At 45.3% G+C, this 25,239-nt stretch overlaps 1 protein-coding gene across 4 annotated transcripts in view; it reads left to right on the forward strand.

Moving 5' to 3' along the window:
- Nucleotides 1-25,239, forward strand: part of ARMH4 (armadillo like helical domain containing 4) — a 79,994-nt gene that overhangs the window by 47,922 nt on the left and 6,833 nt on the right. For all 4 annotated transcript variants that reach the window (XM_054826762.1, XM_054826760.1, XM_054826763.1 and 1 more), the window contains one exon: nt 23,002-23,033. In XM_054826762.1, coding sequence (XP_054682737.1) covers nt 23,002-23,033 — 32 coding nt within the window. The remainder of the gene's footprint in view (nt 1-23,001; nt 23,034-25,239) is intronic.

The raw sequence follows: 25,239 nt of genomic DNA on the forward strand, positions 1-25,239 counted from the left end.
TTGCAGTGAATCCATGGTGAGTTGACCCTGTCCAGCCACACACTGCATGCTCCAGTACAATTGCAGCACGGAGCAGGAGAGGCAGAGAGTTAATTTAACTTCTAGTAGACAGAGGCAAACCAGGAGCATTTTTTTTGCTAAGGTGCATATCTTACTGGAGCAGATAAAGTCAGAATCCTAGCTAGCAAAACTGAGCATCATTCTGGTGACTGCTCCAGTGGAGGCTTTTGTCCCACAGCCTTGGAGCTGCTATGAGGTCTGTGAAGACCCTTCTCCAGGACCGTGTACCATTTTGCTTCACACTTAGCAGGCCTGCATCACTGGCCCCTTGCGTTTGACTTCAAACTTTGCATCCTGACAAGCTCAAATCAAAAGCCAGAGTGGTTAAGTCTGGCCTAGCTTTAACATCTCGAACCATGTTAGATCACCTCTGTCCAAGAGGAGATACTGGCCTGGCTGCAGGTGGGCTCTGACAGCACACAGAAATGGCTTCAGGGGCAGCACAGGGCTGGCAATGCCACTGCATGGCTCCTTCCAGGGTGCTGCAGGGGATCCTGTCCCCAGGGATGTCTCCTGGAGCCGTCACTGCAGCCGGTGGGAGCTCCTGGGACGTGCATAAACATGGACTGGCACAGGCACTGCGACACCATCCCTGCGAGCCAGAGCTGGCATCCCTGAATCAGGGTCATCTGCTGTAGGGAAAGCACTCTTCAACAGTACTAATTGACAGCAGCAATGATTAGTTATTAAGGTTTGATTAGTCACTACTGTGTGGGATCTGAAGATGAATATGAGGGTTTAAACAACAGTGGGACTCCTAATTCTTAATATATTCTGAATCTGCTTCAAGGCATCCATTATAGTGTCCACTCTTGTATCCTGAAGATACCAGCAACTGCTCAGAGAAGCATCGTACTGTGGATTCAGCATTTCTGTGGTGCAACCTTGTTCTGCTTGAAGATAAGAAGAAAGATTTACAAATCGGACATGAGTGCTCCAGAGCCTGGCTGGAAACGGATTTGCCGTTTGCACCACCCTGCAGTGTGACGGTCGGTGCAATAGAAGGAGTTATGGCCATTCCTGCATTGCCGAGATTGAGCTCTTTGCGTCTTTCTGCCTTGGTTTCTCCCAGGATAACAGTGCTCCCTCAGGCTCTTCTGGTCCCTCAGCCCAAAGGGCAGCGCTGGAAGATCCATGAGTTCCTGCCAACAGTGATGCTGGATTTATGACATAGCATGGGTGGGCAGGAGAATCTCCTGGTCCTCACCCCTCCCTGGGATGAGCCAGGAGAGGTCTGCAGCTACTCAGAGTGCTGCAGAGGGTGCTGGAGTCCTTCCTTGTGACCTGCCAGCTCAGTTGCTTCCCTCTGCTCTGCACTGCTTAAAACCAGACTTTACTAATAGGGTTCCCAGGTGATGGGTACTGGACCCATCCTACCCTGTCCCAGGCCCCGGGTAGTGATGTAGAGGTTTTCTCCACAGTCGCTTTAAGCTTGGAGTGGGTGGGTATTAATGCTCAGAGTAAATATACTGCTGAGTCATGGGAGAAAATAGGACTTACTTATGCCTGGGTGAGTAAGAAACCATAGACAATGTTTCTGAAAGAGATCCTGGAGAAAATCCTAGGAACAGTCAAGTTCCAGGGGGAAATTTAGGCTGAGTTATTTTTATTGTTACTCCTGTCACCATAAGAGAGTGAACTTGGACGGTCATCTGGGGAGTCTGTTGTTAAAGAGTAGAAATTAAAGCAAATCCTCTGCTCCAAATCCTTCTGAGAGGATGGGGAGGATGATACATTAGCAACAGTGGTCTGGTGGGATGTGGGGGAACAAAGGAACAGAGAGAAAAATAACAGCCATCATTTTGACCCTAAATACTCGGTGCCATTCTGCCCCTGTGCCCATCTGGCAAAGGATAGAGCAGAGCTGGAAAAGGTATGTGGAAGAAGGATAATGAAAGAATAACCAAAAGGATAAAATAAAAAGAATAATCAGAGGATAAATGGGATTCTGTGCAAGGAATGACTACACAGACCTTGACTGAGGCAGGTAGAATCAGAAGGGGTGTTGAGTAGGGGAGCAGTGACTGTCCCCTGATACCAGAGCTGGGGAGCATCATGTGGAGCAGGCAGGAGGAAGAAAGTTCGTAACAAATTACATGACATGTTGCTCAGTTCATCACTAACTGTGGGAGAACGCCTATCCACAGGATGCTGAGGATGCCCACAGTTTGCGTGTTTGCTTTTCCATTTGGGTAGGCAATTTCACAGAAGAGAAGTCTGCCCGTATCTTTCAGATGCAGAAACGGTGGGTCTGGCTCCGCGGGTCTCTGAGCCACAAAGCACCAGGGCCGGGGGGGTGTAAGGGGAGCGTCACTCTGTGGTCATCCCATTCATAAGCATTTCCTAGATGGATGCTCTTGGCCGTTGTCAGCCTTACTAAGCCAGCCAGACCTTTGGTCTGACCTAGACCGGCTTTTAGCAGAGTCTGGTCCCCTCATCTGTTTAATTACTGGCAGTGCTGCTTTTTTCTTATGTGTCCTTAAGCAAATCCCTTACCCATCCTGTCCCTAAGTCCTGGTGTTCATAGACAGGACAATATCAGTGCTTCGGTGGTGGTTTATTTGTTTAGGTTCTTTTGGGCAGATACTGTCTCTCTTTACATGTCTATAGAGTTTTTCTCACGTGAGCGTGTCATCTCAGATGGCCGTTCAGCTGTCACAATAATAGAAATAATTAACAAGAATTTCCTTCTCTTCCTGCCTGTATTATATTTTGCTCATAAACAAAATGTTGACAGTTGCTGAAACAAAAACATCTAGTGAAGCCTGCAAAAGAGGAAAGCTGGGACCCTGGATTGGCAGTGAATTTCCACAGGCTGGAGAATGAGACAAGAAAGTGTCAACTGTGTTTTTGCCCTGCATTTAGGCTTTTCTGTGAGCATCCACCTTCAGAGATGGGATGTGGGGCTATGCTGATCCAGTACAGCCATTCGTACGTTCTCTTCCTTTGGCACAGGCTTCCCCCCGCAGCCCTTAACTGTATGCCAGGGACAGAAACCCCAGAAACTGTCTGGTTTTGCACACCAGCAGGGAGATATCACTCAGTAAGTAAAGGTACCTTCCAAGGCGCTTATCTGCACAGCGTCTTTCAGATTCACCAGGCTCTCCATAAAATGTTTTTATAGTGAAATCAGAGGTGTGACCTTGTAAATTTAACTCAGGGACCAAAGACGTGCAGCTGAGTACAGATATCACCGTAAGTTTACATCAACCCCTTCCCTTGCTGAGGACTCTGCACTTTTTCTTTTGCATCCGATCTGCCCTGCAGTTGCTGTTGGGCTGAGTTAATTTCCCACTTGCAACACAGGAGGGATCTTGTCTCAAGTCTCCAATGCAGAAAAGCTGGTGCAATAGCATAGAAAGTAATGGCATTTTCAGCAAGGCACCAAATAGGTTTGCTTTGCTCTGTTTCACAGGGTCTTGTTCACTGTTCACAGATACCAGAATGGAAATTTTCTTATATGCATAAATTGCCTGTGGATTCCCAAAGCCACCTGGGTTTTGGGTCCAGCAGCTCATATGGAAATGTATGGTTTGTTGCTCCTTTGGCTTTGGGAGATCTGTTTGTTATCTCTTAGAAACGGACTTTGAAAATGAAACTTAAGCTCCTGTATCCCTTTGAGTTCAAGTAAATGTGGACAAATAGCATTTCTCAGTCAAGGGACAGATTTATAAATCAGGATGTTGTGATGAACTGGTTTTAGTCAACAGATCATCTCATCCATCAATCAAACTCCTCACTAGGCTTGATAGGTAATTGCCAAAATCTGTCAACCAGTTCACAACATTACAGGATAAGGCCAGTAATTTATCTTTCATGTTTAGGGCTAAATTTTGGAAGTTTCACTGTTTTCTGTATCTACAAAGAATTGCAGATTTTTGGTGGCCCGTAGAGGTTTTGTTTGTGCTGTGGCAAAGCCAGCCTTTCCCCAGGGGATTCGCTGTGCAGAATCTTCACAGCTATAAAATAAAAAAAATGCAACTTATTCAGGCACAGAGCTCTCCTGAGCGATGGACTGTGTGATACTTTTGAAACAGCCAAAAGAAACTTCTTGTTCCCAACCTTTTCTTGGCTTTGTGTATTTCTGAAATATGCTGTTGGATAAGAATTTCCTTCTCGGGGAAGGCTATTAACATCGCCTTTGAGATTAGAGCTTGCTCGCTCATTTGCAGGATTTTGCAAGACCTGTTGGAAGATAAGAGACCAGCCCCCTGCTTGAGCTCTGATGAAATGCCTGTGTCTTTCTCCAGGCTGATTACTTTTAGCATGTAACATGAAGATTTATCTGCACACTGGGAGATATAAAACCCTGGCAAAGGTCTCTAAATATTTCATAGTCCCTTCTGCTGCTGCTCTTTCTTGTCTTTTTTGACCTTTGTTGCATCCTCTTACCTTGTGGGTGATGCTGTGTCCTACAAACCTTCCAGACTGGAGATGAGAGTCACCTGCAGTGAGTTCGGACTAAGATCTCCCATCTCCACATTTGCTTGGGCTGCAAGCGCGTGTGTGATGGAGCACGTAGCCTGACACATCCCATTGCCTGAAAAGAACCTGGAGGTCTCAGGAGGAGCAGCTGCCCCATAGCTGGGATGGGCCTTGAGGGAGGCTCCCTTTGAGCTCTGACCCTGTTGTGTGTCTCACCTGGTGGGCATGAAGCAGCTGGTCAGCGTGGGGCGAATGACTCCTGCCTGGTGCCACAGGGGAGAAGAGAGCCTGTAGCATTGATCTGCTGACATGTAAAGGTCAAGTCTTGGTGGGGAGGTGGTCATCAAGAAGAAATCAGGTTGCATATGTACACGTCAATTCAGTTTTTCAGCGTATCTCCTGTCCTTTTAAACCACAGTGCAGCCAGGCCACTATAAAAATGAGTTTATAAAGTGTCCTCTGTTTAGTCCTTCCATGGGGCTTGTCAGTGACTTTGTCTGCATATGTGTCTCTGCAGAATTTGTCTTCCTAGAGGACATGATACAACACTTGTCAAGTCAACAGAAAACTTTCTGGCCCATTTTGTGGGCTTTGGAAGCTGAGCAGTACAGAGTGGCCATCAGCATTTAGATAATAAACATTTGCCGCCACTTTGAAAGCAGTTTAAGCTCTGAAGCTTTATCTAGATAATTTTGTGAAGGTTCTCGCATGTCAAATAATTTCTTCATTATTTGAACAGATGATGGCAGCAAAATCAGGAGTTCATTCGGAGATATTCATATTCCAAAATGTCCCTTAGAGCCACATCATATCACTATCCTAATCAGAGAGTGGTCTCTGACCAGTTCCAATCAGGGTAATGCCCTTTCAGTGGAAGTAAATTGTTACAGATTATTGTAATCTGCTTGGAGAAACACCAGATCCCTGCGTTTCTGAGTGGAAGTATTGGGATGGAGAATGCCACAGCACCGTGTGTGGGTGCTTGGGGGCAGCAGCAAACCCCACAGAGACTGAAGTCGCGCAGGCATTAATCCAGCCTTCTCAGCTGAGCAGGAACAGCGCTCTGTGCCATACGTGAAATAAATGGAAAATTCAGATAACGGACAATCTGAGGATAAGTTAACCCTTTCACTTGCAGCACTGTGCAGTGCTGTCTGGGAGGTGATGATGATTTTGCAAGGTTCAGCGGGCAGCAGCAAACAAGATTTTGGGATATTAATTTGTCTGCAGAGCCTCACCCATAACTGTTAATAGGTGCTGCAGAGGAAAGAAAGGGTTTGCTTCTCTGCAGCCCCTGGAATAGGTACCCCATAGCAATTAAACTTAATATACGAGGACCTAGGTTGAAGGTACAAGGCCAGAGGGATGTGGAGGTAGGGCTGGTGCTTGGTTTGCAGTTTAGTCTCTCAAGCCAGGGCACCTTTCTGGGGGGTAGTTGAAATCTGAGGGTGAACCAGGAGGCGCAGGGTCCAGGTGATGGTCAGGCACTGTACCAGCTTGCTGTGCAGTGCTGAGTCCCACCAGTACAGTTTTACAGCATCAGCCCTATGGAAACAAGACTGCTGTCAGGGGGTTGAATTTGGCCTCATGCAGAACAAAAAAAGCCAGGGCCTACCACAGCACGTACCCTGAAGTTGCCAATCTAGCCAGTAACGAAAATTCCTCCTCTCCTTCCAAGTATTTCCCTTCAGAGACTTCTCAGTGTTAAAGTGTTTGAAATCAGCCGTTTCCCTCTATGCAAGCTGAAAAGGGAGCTAGCTGCCTTCTCTGCCTTTTCTCTACCAAATATATTTGTGGCTCCTTCATTTGGAAAGCCCGGCATCAGACTGTCACGTTCTGCCTCCTAGGAGAGTTTTCACCTGTCAAACTCGCTTTATCCTCAGCCAGTACAGACTCAGTGAAACCATTTTGGTTTGATTGCCATCAGGTGTCTGAGTCATTATTACTGAGAAATACCCGCTGGCTTTGAAGGCTTATTGCCTCATGGCCCAACTTTCAATAAGAAGCTTTGCTATTAACTGACTGGGAAGTGTCATCTAGATAATTTTTGTTATGACAGTAAAATAGGACTTTGGGTGAGATTGGCAGAAGAACTCAGCGCTGGTCTGAACCTCTTTGTGATGAAATGCAAATTCCTCTTCTCAGCTGGAACAGAATTGTATCTGTGCTGAAGATATTGGTAGGTTTTGCCCCTGCTTTTTCTACTGGCTTTGGATCTTCCTGCCTCCGTTTGGCTGTAAATACATCTTGTCGGTGCTTTCAGGTTTGGATTCCCAATCAATAGATGAAGATGCTTATATTAGAGAATGGTTGTGAGTGCAATTAATAAAGCTGCAAAGCTGAAAAGTAGTGGAAGAGCTAAATATCACTACATAATGAGACCTCATTCATAGTAAATGATGTGAAAAAATGATTTCTTGCAAAGAATAAAAAATTGCCATGGCTTTTTAGCCTAATTGTAGATGCTTGATTCTAATTTGTTATTTGTCATTTCCATGTTAATGAAGAGTTTTAGATATAATTACCGCATTTATGGCAAACAACACATTATCATTTTCTAATGCTTGCAAAGCACCAGCTTCTTTAGAAATAGAAGAGCTGAATAATTATCCTCCTTGTGCAGCTCCAGGGAGAGCTCTACAAATAATAGTGTCCAGCTCCCTCTGTGGAACAGGTCTCATGCAAGATGCTTCTCAAAGGCTGACGTTATCAACCCTCTTCTGCATTTGGGGAACTGAGACTTAGAGACATGAAGCAACTTCCCCAGGGCACTCGGCAGGGCTCCTGGTACGTGGATCCCTTCTGGACAGCATCTTTTCATCACTCTCACAACGCGTAAGACGGCCAGAGCCACCATTTTGGTTGGCACTGAGTTTCCCGGTTTGTCCTACTTATCATAGTCAGGGAGATGATCCCCACACCCCATTCACTGGCATATTGCAGAGATTTTGCTTGATCAAGGCTGAGTCTGACTCCCATTGGTGGTGATGGGAGAGTTTCATGGGTTTCTAAGAGTATCTCATCTAAGGCTTGAAAAGTCCTGGTATGATAGGAAGCCCGTAACTGCTGTTTTGGAACAAAGCAGTGTAATATTTGTGAGTTCCTCTGCCCACTGTGATTGTGGATTCCCATTGCATTGATAGACGTGATAGTTCCTGATCCTCTGTTTTAGCTACATCTCTTCTTGTCCTGCCCCATCCAATGACAGAGGCAGCCCAACATGGGCTTTTCTCCGTGGGGTGACAAAAGGCAATGCTGAGAAACTTTGATGCATAGCAGTAAGGGGGAGAGGTCCTAGCGCATTGATTTGAGATGCTGGTGAACATGTTGCTTCTCTGCGATGGGTGGCTGTACCATACCATCCTCTTCCACCGACAAACTCCATCTCAGAGCTACTTTGAGGTTTGGCCAATGTTATGAGAGGAGCCTTGTTACTCTGATAATGAGAAGCCTTTGGCTTTCCAGTCTCAAGTATCTATGGTCCCTTAGTCCTTGGAACAACATGGTTATTTAGCTTAACTACCTCCTCTTTGTAGCTCTTCTTCCTGTCCTGGTGCTGGCACGCTAGGATGTGCTTATAGAGTGTGATGCTACTCCCTTTCAGCCTTTGCTATAGCTGAATGAGCCAAGAGTCTTTTGCTTTTCTCTTTAAAATAGCTTCTGCTTTTGCATCCTAGCACTGAGACAGCCTGAGCATGTCTGTTATGAACATCTCCTGTACGTGGCTTTTCATTACACGTTACGGAAGGTGGATGCAACTCAGAGAAAGATGTTGGGAAACCAGCGACAGGGAGGTGCTTTACAAATATCTTAAGGGTATGGCAAATGGTGTGGGCCAGAGGCATGAGCTAAGCTTTGGGGACAGACAGACGTTCCAGTGCCAAGCACGAGACTATGTTCCTTTGCATTAGGACATACCATGAATTAGAGATTCACCTCCCTCCAGCCTCTCTAAATGGGGCAAACTGTTTCTTTTTCACTTGCTCCATACTCCCTTTTGTAGACCACGCTTAGGGGCCAGGAGATGGCATGTAATGTGTTTGAAGTGGAATAAATCGGTGGAACTGCTTTCAGTTATCCCAACCCAAGCTTGTTCAGTGCACAAGGCAGCTTGTGAAATATGGCGGGACTGACAAGACGTGAGCGCTGCCAGAGCATTAACGCTAATCTGCAGACAGACATCAGCACAGTGCCTGCCATAAGCGGCAATCCCTGCCTGCGCTGCCTCTGACAGCTCCAGCTACCCTGATTTGGGGAGGCTGAGCGCAGAGCAGGGAGCTGCAGGAGAGCACTGAAGTACACCTCTGCTGGCATGCCATTGCCGAAATCTTCGAGCAGCTTCTGCAGCTAATGCTTACAGCCACTTCAGCCTGTTCAGTCAAACACGAGATGTCCTGGGCTGCTAGTTTCAAGCGAGTGAAATTGAACACACTGCCCCTCATCTCACTGTGGGGGGAAAACCACTGCCCCGTGGTAGTAATGCCATTTCTGAGGCTCACAAACACCAAATGGGATGAAGGACCTTGCTCCTGCCCCCATCCCAGCCCTGTCTGGTTGGTGGCTCTGAGTTAGTCACATCTCCATGGGTTTCCCTGTCTGTCTTGCAGGACTAGACACCCAAGGTAGGATTGAGCAAGGTGACGTGGATGTGGGTAGGGCAGTGGGAGGTGGTGCATGCAGCTGTTGGCACTGGCCGAATCTTAGGCAGAGTTTGTTGTTTGTTATCACACACAAGCTCCTGGAGGAAGAAGGCTAAGAACAGACTTCTGTACTATGAAAGGGTCCCTAAGAGCTCTGCATGATCTTCAGTGCGACTTTGTGAGAGCGATAGAGAAGAAAGCGCTGTCTCTTGTGCTCCTACTGTGACATTCTCCTGTCACCCAGTTGTGAGTCTCCAGCTTCTTGTGATGTAATCGTCAGGAGGTCATGGCCCACAGAGGTGAAGCACTGAAACAGGAGGGACTTGGTTAAGTTAAGCCTGGCTCACCTGTTTCCTTCTGTATGAGATGGGAATAAATCACTGCCATTCAAATGACGCAGTGATTTCTGCTCAGCTTATATTGGTATAAATGCACATTTACAGTGCCAGAACAATTGCAACTTGGCTCAGAAATGAGCTTAGAAAGACTGTATCTAGGGCTTATGTCCTTTTTCAGCTTTCCTGGGACCATTCCTGATCTTTCCTTACATCCACCTGGTGTTGGATGGGAACACCTTTTCCCTTGCACCATTTACAGGCTCTGGAGTCAGAAGACAGAGGTTTCTGACCAGGGGAGACTGTGCAGCACCTGATCTGACACCACACCACTGGCATGGGATGAGCCCACGTTCATGTGAAGGCCTTGTTGTGACAAAGGACCAATGAGTGTAGCATCCCATAGAGACAGCAGTCCCCAGTCAGAAAAGAGCTACAAGATGTCATGAAGTAAAGAAAAAAAAAAGCACTTACAGTGCCAAGCTTCATCCCGCCCCTGGCACTCTGCTCCTTTGGCATTCAGGCTGCTGCAGTGGCACAGCATACGATGAGGGACAAAGCTTTCGCCTGGGAGGTGACCGTTCAAAATCGCATCAAAATATTCCTTAACGTGAGCTCCTTCCCTGGGAAATCATTTTAAGAGAGCTGCCGGACTCCATGTGGGGCTTGCCAGCAGTGGGGGAGTGGAGCACATTCCTGCTGAGGGTCTGATTTCTGCTGTGGATGGATCCATCACCCCAGCTCCTGTGGATGGGTGATTGCCCATGGTCACTCTGGTTCCTGCAGGCACCAAGCAGCCTGGTACAATCAGAATTACATTTCTGATTTAGTAGTGACACTTTCTGATGCATCAGATCCTGTTGCTTTGCTTCTAGTTTAGCCTGGTCTTACATGACCTCATGGGATGTATACAGAGGACTTCCCTCCACTTCGTATACTATAAATTTAGGGTAACGGTGTTCATTCAAAATGCATTACAGTAAGTAGAAAGCGTCATTTGCACTGCCTTGGCATGATGCTGCGTGTCATTACCTCCCTGTCTGCCTCACTTCCAGGCATGAAGTGTTTTTGTGCCATTGCTTTCCTGGAGCTTGGAGTCTAATCAGCAGTCTCCTGGTACCCAGCTCGGCTGCGACCTTCTCAGTGACCTGCCCTCTGAAGAGTGCTGTAATTTCCAGAGTTTTTCTGGGTTTTAGGGGATAAAATCTGCCAATGACAGAGGCCATTTGTAGACAGGAGGAATAAATCTCTGGGAATTGTAAGCACATGGGAAAATCACTGTACTACCAGTAGGATCCTACCATTTCCATGTTCTTTTTCCACTGGTTTGCTTTGCTCTTTGTTCATTCTCTTTCCCCTCTGCAATTTCCCTGGGGGCCACCCCCAAAGGTCTACTGTCAACATTACAGGAGGCTGGGAGGTTTTTGGGAAAACCCATTTGCTTTTTTCACCTGCCTAATGAAAATATATAATTTTTCTTCTCTTCTTCCCCAGCTGGATAAGGATGCTTTGCTCCACAGATTTTCAGCCTTCACAGTTGCGAATTTTGCCATAAGTGGAGATGGGTATTGACCATTTAGGGCTTAATATATAGCGCATCTGAGTCTTCGGTCGGGTTCATGTTGTCTTTAGTGGACAGTTGGTAAGGCACTATGTGGATTAAATGAAACAGCGTCTTTACATGGACTCTTCATTAGCACTGACTGTGAAGTCTGGGCAGCACGGGTTGATGAGTCACAGTTGGGTATCAATCACCTCCTCCCTGCAGCTGGGCTTCTCCTGGCAGCATGCACAATTTTCCTTATGTTATTGAAGGTATCAGTGGACGCTATAGGTGTGTAATGTGACAGCAGGGCACGTCCTCTGGCAGAAATGGTGCAACTCTGCTGAAGTTAGTGGAGTTTCACCACATAGGGAAAGGCTGAGTTTGGTCTGTTGTCCCATGTTTCATGTTCCTTCGTGGAGCAGGAGTAAGATCAGGTTCAATTTCTGTCACAAATACATGCTCAGCAGCTTTCTGAGCATCAGAGTTCTTCCCTCTTCGGTCCTATGTTTATGTAACAATTTATTTCTGCCTGCAAACATTCGTTAAAACTTCTTGTGCATGTTCCGTCTTCAAGAATAGGTAATACAGTGAGTGGATGCTAATGAGGGTAGGGAAAGGAGAATATATCTCGTTTTCGTTATCTAGCACCCTAGATACTTTGATACTTAAAATAACGGGTTCCTAACGAGCATTTGTTTCCAAATAAGACCATTTTACTGTGATTTAATATTTGTACTGTATTACCTTCTAGAACATCACATCCAGGTGGAGATGTTACAGTAGGGGCTATTAAAATATGTAGGAAGAGGCTCTGACATAAGCAACTTGCAAGAGAAACAGAAAAGACAGGCTAAATATTATATGTTATACCCTTAATATTCCCATGGTAAAGATGGAAAATGGAATAACAGAGATTAATTTACTTGCCTGTGGTTGTACAAGAAGTCAATTGCAAGGCTATTGAACCAGCATCAGGAGCCTTAAGTCCCCATTTGGTGTTTCATCACAAGAGCATCAAATCATAGTGGGAATCGATGTTCAGTTCTTGATGCAAGAGGAATGTGGGATCCGAATTTTTCTGTTAGAAAATATGAGCAAGTGCATCTTCCTTTTGCGACTGACACTGGACAGTGCTCAGTCTGCTCCTATTCCTAAGTATTTGCATGAAAATGAGTCTCTGAGATAATCAGATTTTATTTCTAGCATCTAATCAATGCACAGGGCTTTGTGGTTTAATTACTAGCATAATTGTTTGCTGAAAACACAGTTCAATATCTATTTTTTCCTTTAAAGGTCAACTCCATCATTTTCATTTCCAACCGTTTAGTACTTTATTGATCTTTATGTCATTTCATGACGAGTGCTGCATCTTGCCAGCCAAAATAAAGGCCAAAACTTGAAATAAAAAAAATACATTCTTTTTCTTAAATACAAAAATGGAAAATACCCTATTTCAGTCTTGCTTGCTGCAGGCAAATCCTTCACACAGTGCCCCCAGGAAAAATGATTCTGAAAATTACATTTGCTCTTTATGGAAGGAAAAAATCAAACCAAGAATCTTTTCAGAGCCTGATTAATATCAGACATAAACTGAAGTACAGAATGAAATTTTGCAGTTTAGCTGCTGATCCTTTAAAGTAGATAAGGATGCGGGCTCTGCCAGGGGGACGTGAAGGTCTATGTGGCTTGCATTTAGAGAGGGCTGAATGAGTGGGTTGAGTAGCGCATGGAGAAATACCTTCTTCTTTCTGTAGAGGGGAAAATCACATGGCTTCAGCTGGAAATTTGGAAGGTATTTAGTCAAATAACAGTGACCGTTGTTTTGCTGCCATCCTGCAGCAGAAATGAGATGCTGTTTATCAGAGGGATGCGTGAGGGGCACTCTCCATCTGCAGCTTCTCCGGCTTTTTAACTCCCCCCCCCTCCCCATCACAACGACTTGACATTTAGTTTTAATTTGCAAAAATGTATCTGTCTTTCCCAGATTATGGGAAAGGGTGCTGGGTTATAGAGCGGAAAATAGGCTTGTTGAAAAATGGGCATTAAAAAGTAGCACGGGACCGATTTCCATTTTGTGTTCTTTTTCTACAAACATACGGGGTCAAATCCTACAGTCATAGCTCAGACAAAACCATCGGCCATTTCAGGGGGACTTGGTGCCAGAAAGAGCTAAAAGATTGGCTTAATGTAAGTACGAAGATCCCCAAGCCATTTCTGCAGCTTGGCTCTCGGTGTCTGAGCTGTTATTTATCACGCTTTGTTTTCTCCAATCCCCAAGATGACTTGGGTAGATTGCAAACACAACACAGAGGCCGTTGACAGTAGGAAGAATTTATGTTCTAGGTCTGCATCCTCAGCCGCTGTAAATAAGGAGATGGCCAACGAAGGATCTCAACGTACCTTAAAGCATTTTAAAATACCTGTCATTAAGGCTGAGATGCACTTACTATGGAAGGGTAATGCTTCCCCCATAAGGCATTGCCATCTAAATCTGCACATGCATGTGGCTTGCCTGAAGATAACAGCTGTGCCAATGATTAAATTTGTTGGATGTTTCCTGTTATATTCTAGTTCTTGATAACTTTGCTAAATTTTAACTGTTTGGAGAAATTTTTCCATGCTGCTTGCCCCAGATTTTTGAGAAACTTTTAGCTAAAGGACTTCACCTGCTCCAGTGGATGAAGAGAGGGGAAAAAAAAATCATCAATAATTTTTTTGCTGGAGACCTTTGGGAAAAAAATAATGGGCAATTAGAAGTGGTATCTTGCTGAATACAAAAAACTGAGCGTTTCTTTACTCATGAGTCTCGACTTTGCAGCTTTAATACCCCTTTAAAGATAGCTCTTGTGTGTCGTTTATTTGCACACCACTATCCAAATATTACTACATAAAATCAGCAGTTGAAGAGCCATGTATCCTATGAAGGAAAGCCTTCATGTGCTTTTTCAGTGCTTTTTTCAGGGCACTAATATATGTGTTACAGAGGTTTAGCTAATCCCTACACTCTGCATTCTTGTTAAATTTTGCCATACAGATGTTTTACTCTGCCACCCATCTGAAGTCCCTCTGTGGCTCCCCCCTCTCCAACCCAAATCACACTGGGCTGGAATGGACTTGTTCAGGTGCCCTCATTGCTCGCTGCAATGACCAGGTGAGTGGTAGTAACCTGGACTCCCATAACCCAGACAGTGGATTAAAAATCTCCAAAGAGCAACAAAATGAACCCAAAACTGCCCTGAAAGTGCTACCCCACTTCATGCATGCTGCTTCAGTTGGAGAGGAGCTGAAGAAGAAATGCAGTGTGAAGACCTTCTGGCAGGCTTGGAAGCCCTTCAGACCCAAATCATCATAGAGTCATAAAATGGTCTGGGTTGGAAGGGACCTTAAAGTTCCACCCCCTTGTCATGGGCAGGGACACCCTCCACTAGCCCAGGTTGCCCAAAGCCCCATCCAACCTGGCCTTGAACACTGCCAGGGAGCCAGGGGCAGCCACAGCTTCTCTGGGCAACCTGTGCCAGGGCCTCACCACCCTCACAGGGAAGAATTTCTTCCTTATCTCTCATCTAAATCTCCCCTCTTTCAGTTTAAACCCATTCCCCCTTGTCCTGTCACTCCCTGCCCTTGTCACCAGTCCCTCTCCAGCTTTCCTGTAGCCCCTTTAGGTACTGGAAGGGGCTCTAAGGTCTCCCTGGAGCCTTCTCTTCTCCAGGCTGAACAACCCCAACTCTCACAGCTTGTCTCCATAGGAGAGGTGCTCCAGCCCTCTGATCATCTTCATGGCCTCCTCTGGACTCGCTCCAACAGCTCCATGTCCTTGTTATGTTGGGGGCCCCAAATCAGGGTTTGTTGTCTGTCATGTCTCAGCCAAGGGGACCCAGAGTTTGGAGTTTTGAACATAGATTTTCACCATTGTCTATGAGACCATGCTGTGTTTGCTTTTAGCTGCGGGATATTAGATCTTGCAATCATCATGCATTTATGTGGTAGAGTAGCCGTTGCATTTTAGGTCTTTATAGGAGATTTTAAGGTATTTGTCTTTCTCTCCTTGATTCAGTAAGACTAATGGTAGGGAGGCTGGGCTATAGAGGGGAGGACAGAAGATAATATCACAGTCAGAGCAAGAATTGGGCAGCTTCTGTGTGCAATAAATCACAATATGTGTCAATAGTACTATTGCATGTGCTCCATTCCAGGTCCTCTGGCTTCACTGCCTTTGTGCTTCCTCCTTCACTGTCACCCATCTTGTCTCATGCTTTGAACTTCTCCCAGGTGAAACTTTCTATTTGAAAACGCCCAGGCAATTTGGCGTCAGAGCTGCTCAGTTGTCTGTAGCCAGCAGAAGAGAAGGGCTTCTTCAGAGGAAAAATCAGACTGGAGTGGGGTGGATCACATTGTGCAGGTGCTGGTCTCTCCCTCGGTGACTCTGGGAGTTGAAATTAGATAGACTTTTAATTTGGCCATCTCAGATAAGTGGCTGAAGTTTAATGGGATACACCTTAAGCCTTGCAAACATTTTTCCTTTTCAGGTAGGCAGTGATGATGTGCATCTTAGAGAGAAGGAGGGCTCGCTACAAGTGGTAGAGCTGGTTAGCAGCTAAGGCATCCCAATTCAATTTGTAGGCCTGCTTTATATTCCCAATATGGGCACTGTGACTATGTCATGAATAAAAGCTGGTGAATATGAACATTTTCAGCATACAAGAAAACCCATTAGGTAAAGCAGGGTGGATTCTCACTGCTGCTTAAGTCCATGTGTTGCTCTAGGAGCTGTGCCAGGGCAGAGCGGTGGAGATCCTGGTCCAGCGTGTGCTCCGTCGGAGGCATTGCCATTTCCGAAACAAGGTTTGCATTTCCCCTCCCAGAGCGCATGCAGCTTTTGGACATGGTGCAATCCAGTAGATGTTTAATTGTACAACAAACGGCGACAGCCAATTCACAGCAATGTCCTGCTGATGCCTCTTACTCTTAGGATACCGAGAGGTTTTCTACCTCGGCTTTGTTTTAACATCTTGCACCTGTCTGGGATCACTTAGGGAGAAACAAACAGTTTGTCTATGCCAACAAGTGTTTTCAAGGCACCGCAGAAGAACTGAATTTCCAGAGAAAATGCAAAGGCAGAAGCTCAGCAAGTGGCCACTCAGTGTGGGCAGATCAAAGTGGAAAACAGCTTAAAAAGTGTAAGGGAAAAGGAAAAGGAGAAACCTGGCCTAACGCCATGGGGAAGGCAGTGTCAAAAGCATTGATAAGGTCAGGGAAGGAGTTAAGAAGCCCACTTTAGCTTCTGCTTTCTGGGTGAGCGTGGTGAGTTGTCCTGCCCATCTCCCTGTCTCTCTGAAGAGGTTTGGGTGGGTCGTGGCAGGTGGCAGTGTGCGGCCAGGCTTGGGTTGTAGCTGGGTGGACAGGGAAAAGGTGGTAGTCAGTACAGTTAATAAACCAGACAGTTGTATGGTAACTATTAAAGTCCAGTTTGTTAATTCAAAGTTTGCCCAATTGAATTTTTTTTCTGAAAACATAAATGGTAATTGTCAGTTTGACATTTGTTTGATTATCCGGCCGTTCAAGTCTTCTTGAGTTGGGCATGGGGGGAAATGCATTCATCAAAGTTTCCATCAAATTGGTATAGTTTTTCTTCTGGAATTAAAAATATGCTGCCTTCTAGCCAAATGCCATTTGCTGTATTATTTATTTGTGCTAGTAAGTAAATTGGCAATTGTGTTTTTTTAAGGAAAAAGAGCCGATGCAGCCTTGTGCCATTAACTTGTCAGAGCTGAGCAGATGAAACACGGAGCATTTCTGCAAAATTGTTCTTGCTAGTCTCATTTAAAAGAAAGTCTTACCTGCAAGAGAAAAGGAAAATCTGTAATGTAATAGGGCAGATTGCTTGGTGTAGACAGACTAATTTAAAGTAATCGATCTTTTCTTTATTTTTTAAACTTTAACCAGCTCTCCTTTGCTGGAATGAGGAATACAGCTTGGAAATTGTGCGTGTAAGTGAAGGAAGAGGACAACTAACTGTAGCAAATCTTGCTCTAGTGTGTGTAACAGAGGTTACAGTAATGTCCTGTTTTCTCACTGCAGAGGCTTACACAGGTAGCTTCTCTGGCAGCAGGGTCTCTAGCAAAGTCTAAACATCAAGGACAAAGTTTTTTCCTCCTGACTACCACCAGCTGTTAGCCCTAACCAGCAGCAACGCCAAACCCAGCCATTTCACAACAGGGAATGGGAAGAGCAGGGTGGCGGCCAGGCAAAGAGGTGAATAAATTTGTTCTTGGGCAAATTGTCCTTGGGAAAAAGGTGATGGCAAAGCTGTGCTGAGCTGCATCGATCGCAAGGTGCAGTTACGTTTCGCTGTACTGACATACACAAACCTTCCTCACTACGCACTTACAATTTCCACACTCTTGCAAATATGCCAAGCCGGCCTTTTCTTGCCTTACAGCAACCATAGCCATGAGTGGAACGAAGACCTTGTCCTGGCCGGAGGAAGCCAGAGCAAACGCAACATCCGTGACAAGCATCGCCAGTGCTCAAAAAGAGCTGCTTTCCTTGCTCCTTGGCTCCATCTGCCTTTGCCTCCTGCATCTTGTCTGATGCACAGATCACTTGGGGGGGAGACTGTCATCTGCTGCAGTGGGGGCCTTGTCCTTGAACAGCTTCTCTGGTTCCTGAGACAGGGATGTCTCTGATTTCAGATAGACGTGACTTGAAGTGACTGATATTTTCTGATTTCTCAGAATGAAGCCTGGTGGAGCTTTCTCAGCCTATTGCATTTAAGGAATTACAGATGCCATGGTTGAGTCAGGTTACCTGAGCTTCAGGTTAGTTCTTACCCATAAAAACATCCTTCAGTACTTTTCTCTGCTCTTTGGAGAGGGTATAGGACCTTGGGTACCACATTTTCACCACTGATCTGGTGGTTGTGGTGGAGAATTATTAAAAGAGAGAAGGCTGGATGTACAGACCAGTATCAAAATGAAGTTCTGGAATGAAGATATAAATGCTGGATTTGAAAATACAGTGAGATGCACAGGGCAGAGGGATAAGGTGCTGATTTTGCCATGGAAAAAACAAATTTGCTTTAGATGATGATTAAAAAAAGGAATATGATTAAAACAATGTAATAAGATGAAACTAAAGTGACAAGATAAAGCAGCAGGGCATCCAAGAGGGGAAGGGGGAGACAGAACTGATGGCAGGAGGGCATGAATTATTGATTGAAACCTCCACCAGAAGGTAAAATCTTTGCATTTTCTTATCTGGGAAGGGAGGGAATGAATGAGAAGTGAACAGAATTATTAAGCAGCTTTATCATTGCATTGGAGTGGATAATTAGGCAATTAGGATTACTAAAAGTTGGCAAAGCATGAAGCCCAGAGGACTTGTGCTCCTGATTTCAGAGAGGGGTGGTGATGGAAGCAGGGAAATGCCTTTGGCGAGAGATTTGACGGTGCATTATGGTGAGGCTTAAAGGGCAGATCCTGGCTCTGGCACCCAGCACCCTGCAGCTTCCAGAACAAAACAGGGTTCAAGAGACCTGACCAGTAAAAAAGAACTTACTTGAAGGTGGACAGTCCTCTGAATAGCAACAAGAAGTGAGGATGTGAATGAAGGCCCCTGATAAGGGTTCAGGGAAGGAGAGCACAGCTAATAACGCTACATATGGACCCATTTTTTTCTGTGGTGGGGGTGCACAGTAGCCATGGGAGCCACTGTGTAGTAAATGTTTTCTGTGTTTTTTCCAGATCTTTGTCCTCAGTTAACATGCCTTCTCCTTTCAGGTGAGTTGTTTGTAGCAAGACTTTGCAGGGCTGTAAGCTGAGGATGCTGCAAGATCCTTGAGCAGAGCATCAAGAGGTCAGACTCTTCCCTAGGAGGACAGTGTCAGACTGTGGTTTAGACTTGCAGTGAATATGGTCTGTCATACTACCTTAATTTCATTTTCTTTGGTCAGCAGTGACAAATATTGGATTTTCCCCTGATGTAAATCATGCAAACACTTTGTTGTCAGAGGATCTTTCCAGCTGAGCTTGGAGGCAGCTTCCAAACCTCTTCTGTTTTGATTCTCCATTGTAAATTATATCTGATCACCCCTTTTGTAAAGAGGAGCTCCGTAAAAAACAAATGAGCAGCTTGGGTAAGCTGGCTGCATCTATTTTTGTAGGGGATGTAAAGCTGTAGGATACAGTGGAAAGGAGAGGGATGGGAACCCAAGAGCCATCTCCAACAAGGGTTTGTTTGGATTTATAACATTGAAGAGTTCAGTGGTGAAAGGAGATGTTGGGCCATCCAGTGCCACATAGCACAGAGCCTCAAATGTCACCTATAGCCCCTCTCCTGAGCCTTCAGCCTGCGTCTGGCAAAACCTGAACTTTCAGGAAAGTTATGTTCATGGGCTTTTCAGCTGTGCCTTTGGAGCAGGTTCCTCCAAGGAAGGGCCAGGCAGGCACGGCAGGCTGCTGCTTGCCCCTGCAAATTAACCAAACTTCTTTAGTTGGCACCGTGGCTTTTTAATAGCTGGCTGCACATTTTGAGGGGGAAAGCTGAGTAAAAATGACTAAAAATAGCACGGTGCATCTGTAACTGTCTGAATTCATCCTGGGCTGCTCTGATGCCAATGCCAGACAACCGTGCTCCTCCTCCGTGCTCCTGACCTGCTTAATCTTAAGCTATGCGTTATTTAAAATTAATTTGCAGAGATGCAGACATTATATAAATCACTGAGGATATGTCAGATTATGTATGTAATTTTCAGAAGTGCTCCACACTCGTCTAACTCAGCTCCCCATGAAGACAAGGGATCAAAATTAAGCCAAGGCAGAGAGAGTTTGGACTAGTCACCATCCTTAAAATGCCATGGAAGATGAGCCAGCAGTGCAGACACTTGTTAGTAATTTCACACGCAGAGACTGTTGTCATTTGTTCAGGACATTCAGTGATCAGGGAAGAAAAAAAAAGAGATGATGAAAAATACATTGATTAGAGTATTTGTTACTAATTATTTGCTTGGCCTCATTGGCAAGTCACCTAGTGTTCTCGGAGAGCATTGCATTTTTATGAGAAGGTGCCATCCACAATGTTCCTCTTCCCAGACCAAATTCAGAATATTAATTACGGATAACAATGCATAATTAGAGTATGAAGGCCAGATTTAATCGATGGTAGCCATTTAGCATAGATATCAATTCTAACCTGAAAAAGTGCTTTATCTCCTACCCACACCCAGTAGTGTCAGGATATGGGTAAATAATTGGAGCAGTAAGCACTTGGTTCTAATGACACAGCAGCTTGTAATTTCCTCAAAGGTGTTAAAATGGTTTTGTCCGTTAGTGACATGAAAAATGTTTGTAATTCATGGTAATCCAGTGCTCCTTAACTTGTCATGGCCCCAGCCTGACCAGCTGCAGAGTCGAGGGGTCCGGGACCGTGGCTGCAGCTGCTCCAGGAGAGCTGGACCCACGACTGCCGCACACCAGTGCAATCCTGCCAGCACATTACAGGGCCAGCCAGGGTTTTGACCTCCTACTGTCTTAACCTACTGAATTTGGGACCATTATTTTCCTCTAGCACAGGTCAGAGGCTTTCACCCAGCCAGCCAGCTTGTGGCTGCGTTAGAGCATCTCTCGGAGAGGCATCCAGTCTGGGGAGAAATCACGTTGTGTTGTTTTTTCTGTGGCTTAGGCTGATTCATGAAGACATCTGACATGTGCTCTACGTGGCTGAAAACAAGGTCGGGCTGAATAATAAGCAATTGTATAAATAGCAAATAAAGATTTGTACTGTCGCATTTGGGGTCCCAACGGACTGCTGCTGTTGTATTGCAGAGCAGAGGGGAATGAAGCCAGAATTTGTGTTCGTTGAAAGTAGATAGTAGAATACTATAGATCAGCCCCTGACTATGACTTGCCAGAAATACTCCAGAGTTAGTTCCTTGCTGCTTTAGAGGCACCATTGTTCAGCAGCAAGAAATTGGGTCGACTATTGATGAGATCACCGATGCCATATAATTTTTGTGAAAGACGTGGAAAAATAGGCTTTGTGCTTAGCTTGAGTTGGGGCCAACCGAGCATCACAGTGGCTTTACGTGGCTGTGGGCACGCACCATGTGTAGGCGTGTAGCTGGATGTGCACGGAGGGCATCAGCCCAAAGCTTCAAAATGTGCACTGTGGTTTTGAAGCTGTGGCTGTTACGGTGTGACTGTGAGTCACCATCACCATTTCTCCTGGGAGCCTGGAATAAAACACAATAGCATCATTAAACATGAGAATCATGAAAAGACTCTTTGGCAAGTATTTTGGGATGAATTCCTTTGGTTTGCAATATTTGTGTTTTTACGCGGAATCTTCCTGGTGTTTAGTATCTCCCATGCCTGTCAGTGAGGCAGCAGCATAGGGGCTCTCCTTGAAAGACTACGTGACGTTTACACCTTGTGTTTAGTGTTACATCTAGAAACCCAGCTGAGAAACCTAGCCCAGGGGAACCATGCATTTCCTCCATCTCTGGTATTCCCCTGGGAGTGAAATTCAAGGCGTGCAGGTTTGGGCTGGCAGAAGGTGATGGTGATGGCACCTTCATCATTTGAGTTTGCTACAGTTTAGTCCATGCAGGTCAAGACTGATGGCGGGAAGAGTTGATAACAGCAGAGCTCTTGTCCTCTTCTAGTGCTGTGGGTGTCTGAGTACGTCTCCTGGATAACTCATTTTATTTCTTAGCTACCCATCAGAGATAGGTGAGTTTGCATGTATGCTCCTGTGCCTGTTTCACACTTTTTTCCACCTCTAGGTAACTTGGGATCCTTCTGTTTGGAAAGTGTTATGTTACTAATAGTTAAAAAGAGAGTATTCAAATCACTCTGAACTTGTTAAAATGATGCAGTTTAATTCAGCAATGCTAGCATCTGGGCTGAATCTTATTACTTCTTAGCTGTTGTGCTTCTCCATATTGTATCTGAGACACAGAAAGACCATTTACTGATGGCCCTACTGCTGGAACCTCCCTACTCACAGTAAAGCTCTCATTTCAGAAGGATGGTTACCCTGAGTGATATATGTGCATGTAGACTCTGATACTGCTAATGCACCTTTGAAGGGAGCTTGTGTAAGAAAACAGGCTTGGAAATAAAAGCCTCACTCCATAAACTTAAAACACAGTTGTCGAACTCTGAAAAAAATGCAACGTTTAACAGTTTTCTTGCCTCTTACCTATTAAAACATTAGCGGATCTCTCAAAGGCTGAGCATTTTGTCTCCGGCGCAGTGCAGATGAATCCATCCGCCTGTGGAGTTAATGAGTCGTGCACCCGCTGCTAAGCGGTTGCAGTTCTTTGAGATTAACTGAGTATTTCATCCCAAAGTACATACAAATAAAGACTTTTAATTCTTGGGTATCATATTTCATGGGACTTATATTAACTGTTAGGAAATGAAAGTCTCTGTGATGGCAGTATAAATGTACTTGGTTTAGTAATTTAGCACCTCCAGTGCTATCCCAGTCCTCTGGTGACTTCCCAGAGCAGGCAGGGGCTGCTTCCAGAAAAGCAGAGGAATAAAAGACAGGGAATAATACTTTTTTTTAGGCATCATTACAGGCTATGCCAAATAGAGGGAAGAATATCTCTGTGGAGGAGGCCAGTGGAAGGGGATAGCCATGCTGTAAGGTTTTCTCCTTGTCGGACATCCCAGTGTGCCTATGAGAAGTGCTGGTTAAAAACCCACAAAACCTGAAATACTGTTTTTCATCTTCCTTTTTCAGTCACTCTGAAGATGTGAATTGCACAGGCAAAAGTGAGCTTCTTGCCTGCCAATTCACTTGAAGAGTTTCTTGTGTTGATTTGCTACATTTGCTCTTTTTCATGAATGAGAAGAGAGGAAATCTAATGAAAAGTGTTATCAGCTTGTCAAGTTAATTAGTGTCTATTTCAATAGTATCGTTATCATTCATTACTAATTAATATAACATAATCATAACACGATTACAGCTTTTTTGTCTTATTTTTCAGTGAGAAGCTGGATGGAGAAGCTGAAAGATAAGGTAGGAGGCTCAGTGTTTCAATTACTTCAAAAGCAAAACCATTTTTACTTGCAGGAATAAACTCTTGTCAGTGCAGTTCATTATCTCTACAAAGACAATTGAGAAGGGGCTTAACATTTTCTCTGGGAGGCAATGAACCAGATGCTGCTGTTGTATATAGTGGTGTAAATCCACAGTACATCCCTGATGAGTAGTAACTAAGGGCAGAAGGAGGGACAGGGGTATTTGAAAGACTTCTCTGCACTAGAAAATCACCTTCTCTTCAGACTACCTGAGTTACTTTTTTTTTTATTGCCCTCTAACTTACCTACACCCCTTTTCTCTAAGTCCTAAGCTTGGTTCTGGATCCAAACCAAGAGGATCTGGTGATCCTCTCTGGTGAGAGGCTGCATGCCATGCCACTGCCTCTGGACGAGACCTTTTCTGCCTCCACATGCAAGAAGAGCTGCAAATTCCTGGAAGGAAAAAGCAAACACAAGAAGACTGAAAAGACAGCAGACCCTGATCTTTTCCTTGGCGCTATAGAGGTGGTACATGGAATCAAGAGTTATGCCAGCCTCAGACAGTGATGGCTTTTTAGGCTCTGCTGCCCTAGGGCAAATATTAACATTTTGAAATGGTTGTGAAACCTTCCAAATGTTGTGTTGATGATGGCAAAGCCACAAAGCTAGAAATGAGGTAACAGTAGTGTTTTAAGACAAGAACATTTGGGGATTCAACAGGGCTTGGAAATTCTTGAACAGGATCAGAGTTAATAGAAAAAAAACCAAACCACCACCACAAGGAATAAAGACTTGATAGGAAACTCCAGCCCCTGAAAATCCATCTCTAAGTGTAAGCAGATTGTCCCTCAATGAGCCCAGCCTTCCCACATGATCTCCACCAAATTCCAGCAGCACTTTGCCATCAAGTCTGAACAGAGAGACGGGGTCTGGGTATCTGTTTTCCAGGACTGGGGACTGGAAGGGTTTAAGGTGGGTTCCTGCCCAGCCCTTGTTGAGTTGTTTTTCTGCCTACAATAGGAAGGAGGCATGTCTAGTGTGATCTATGCTTATAGCAGAGCACCTTGGCCTGGGATTCAGCCAGAGCGAACGCTGAAAGAACAGAGAATGGTTTTCCAGATGAAGGTAAAAAGCGGACACCAAGACTGGTTGAGTGCCTCGAGTGAATGTAGCATGCACGGGTCACCTGCTCATGCCAGACCTACCCCAGCCGGCACAACACAAGCTCAGGGGCATCAGGTGTCTTCTCATTGAAGCCGTAGCTTTCACTTCTTTCCTCTTGGCACCTTGTTGCCTACCTCTGTCTTTCCCCACTGCAGAGGGGAGGTGCGTGTTCCAGTCTCCAAAAGAGTTGCTCTGTAGATTCTGAACCTCTTGCAAGTAGGTGTTGGACTGCATGGCAATGCCCAGCACAAACATTGGTATAACCGAAGGTCTGCTAGTGTCCACCTGAAAGAGAGACTCGGCCCTGAGCCATCTTCTCCTTTGGGGAACGGCAGATGTGTGGAGGCAGATCTGCACCTTGCTCATATTTTCCCCTAGAAAAGCCCAACAAAAACCACTCCCCCACCCCCAACCAAATGCTGGTGAAGCAAATCACCCCCAAATAAACCCACTCACCTCCGTTTCCTCCTCTTCCTTGTTGAGTTTATCAGCACCAGTCATCGTATGTGCCCCTCTCATTTGCTGTTGGCGAAGCCCTGTCCTCTCTAATTTACACTCCTGCCATCCAAAAGAGTATCCTGGACCATGACAGCCCCATCCCTGAGAGGTGTGTCCTCCTGTATCCATCAGGCCTGCTCTGCTGGGAGAGGGAAGGCTGTGGGGAGTGGGGGACCAGGAGCACGGGTCAGTAACAGATTTATGTCCAGTCTCCTGCAAACACTGTGCAAATGTTGCATTTGGCATGCCGAATAACGGACACAAGGTTCTTCTAACATCCTCTCTTGCTGTTATCTCAAAGTCCAGTGGAGCCAGGAAGGTTGTGGTCATGGATTGAGCATATTAAAAGCATCCCTAGGATCTGTAAAGAAGCTGCATCATGGTCAAGGGGTAAAAAAGTGGCTTCAGAGTGGCCTGTGAAATGAGGTTTCCTGTCAAGCAAGCGCAGAAGCCCTCATGAGTTGGGCTGCGTGACACAGAAGTGCTGGGAGAACAGGTCCTGGACCTGCTTCACATTGCAGGCTTTTGGGGTAGAAGTCGTA

The sequence above is a fragment of the Grus americana genome, chromosome 5 (genome assembly GCF_028858705.1).
Source record: "Grus americana isolate bGruAme1 chromosome 5, bGruAme1.mat, whole genome shotgun sequence".
Classification (NCBI taxonomy): domain Eukaryota; kingdom Metazoa; phylum Chordata; class Aves; order Gruiformes; family Gruidae; genus Grus; species Grus americana.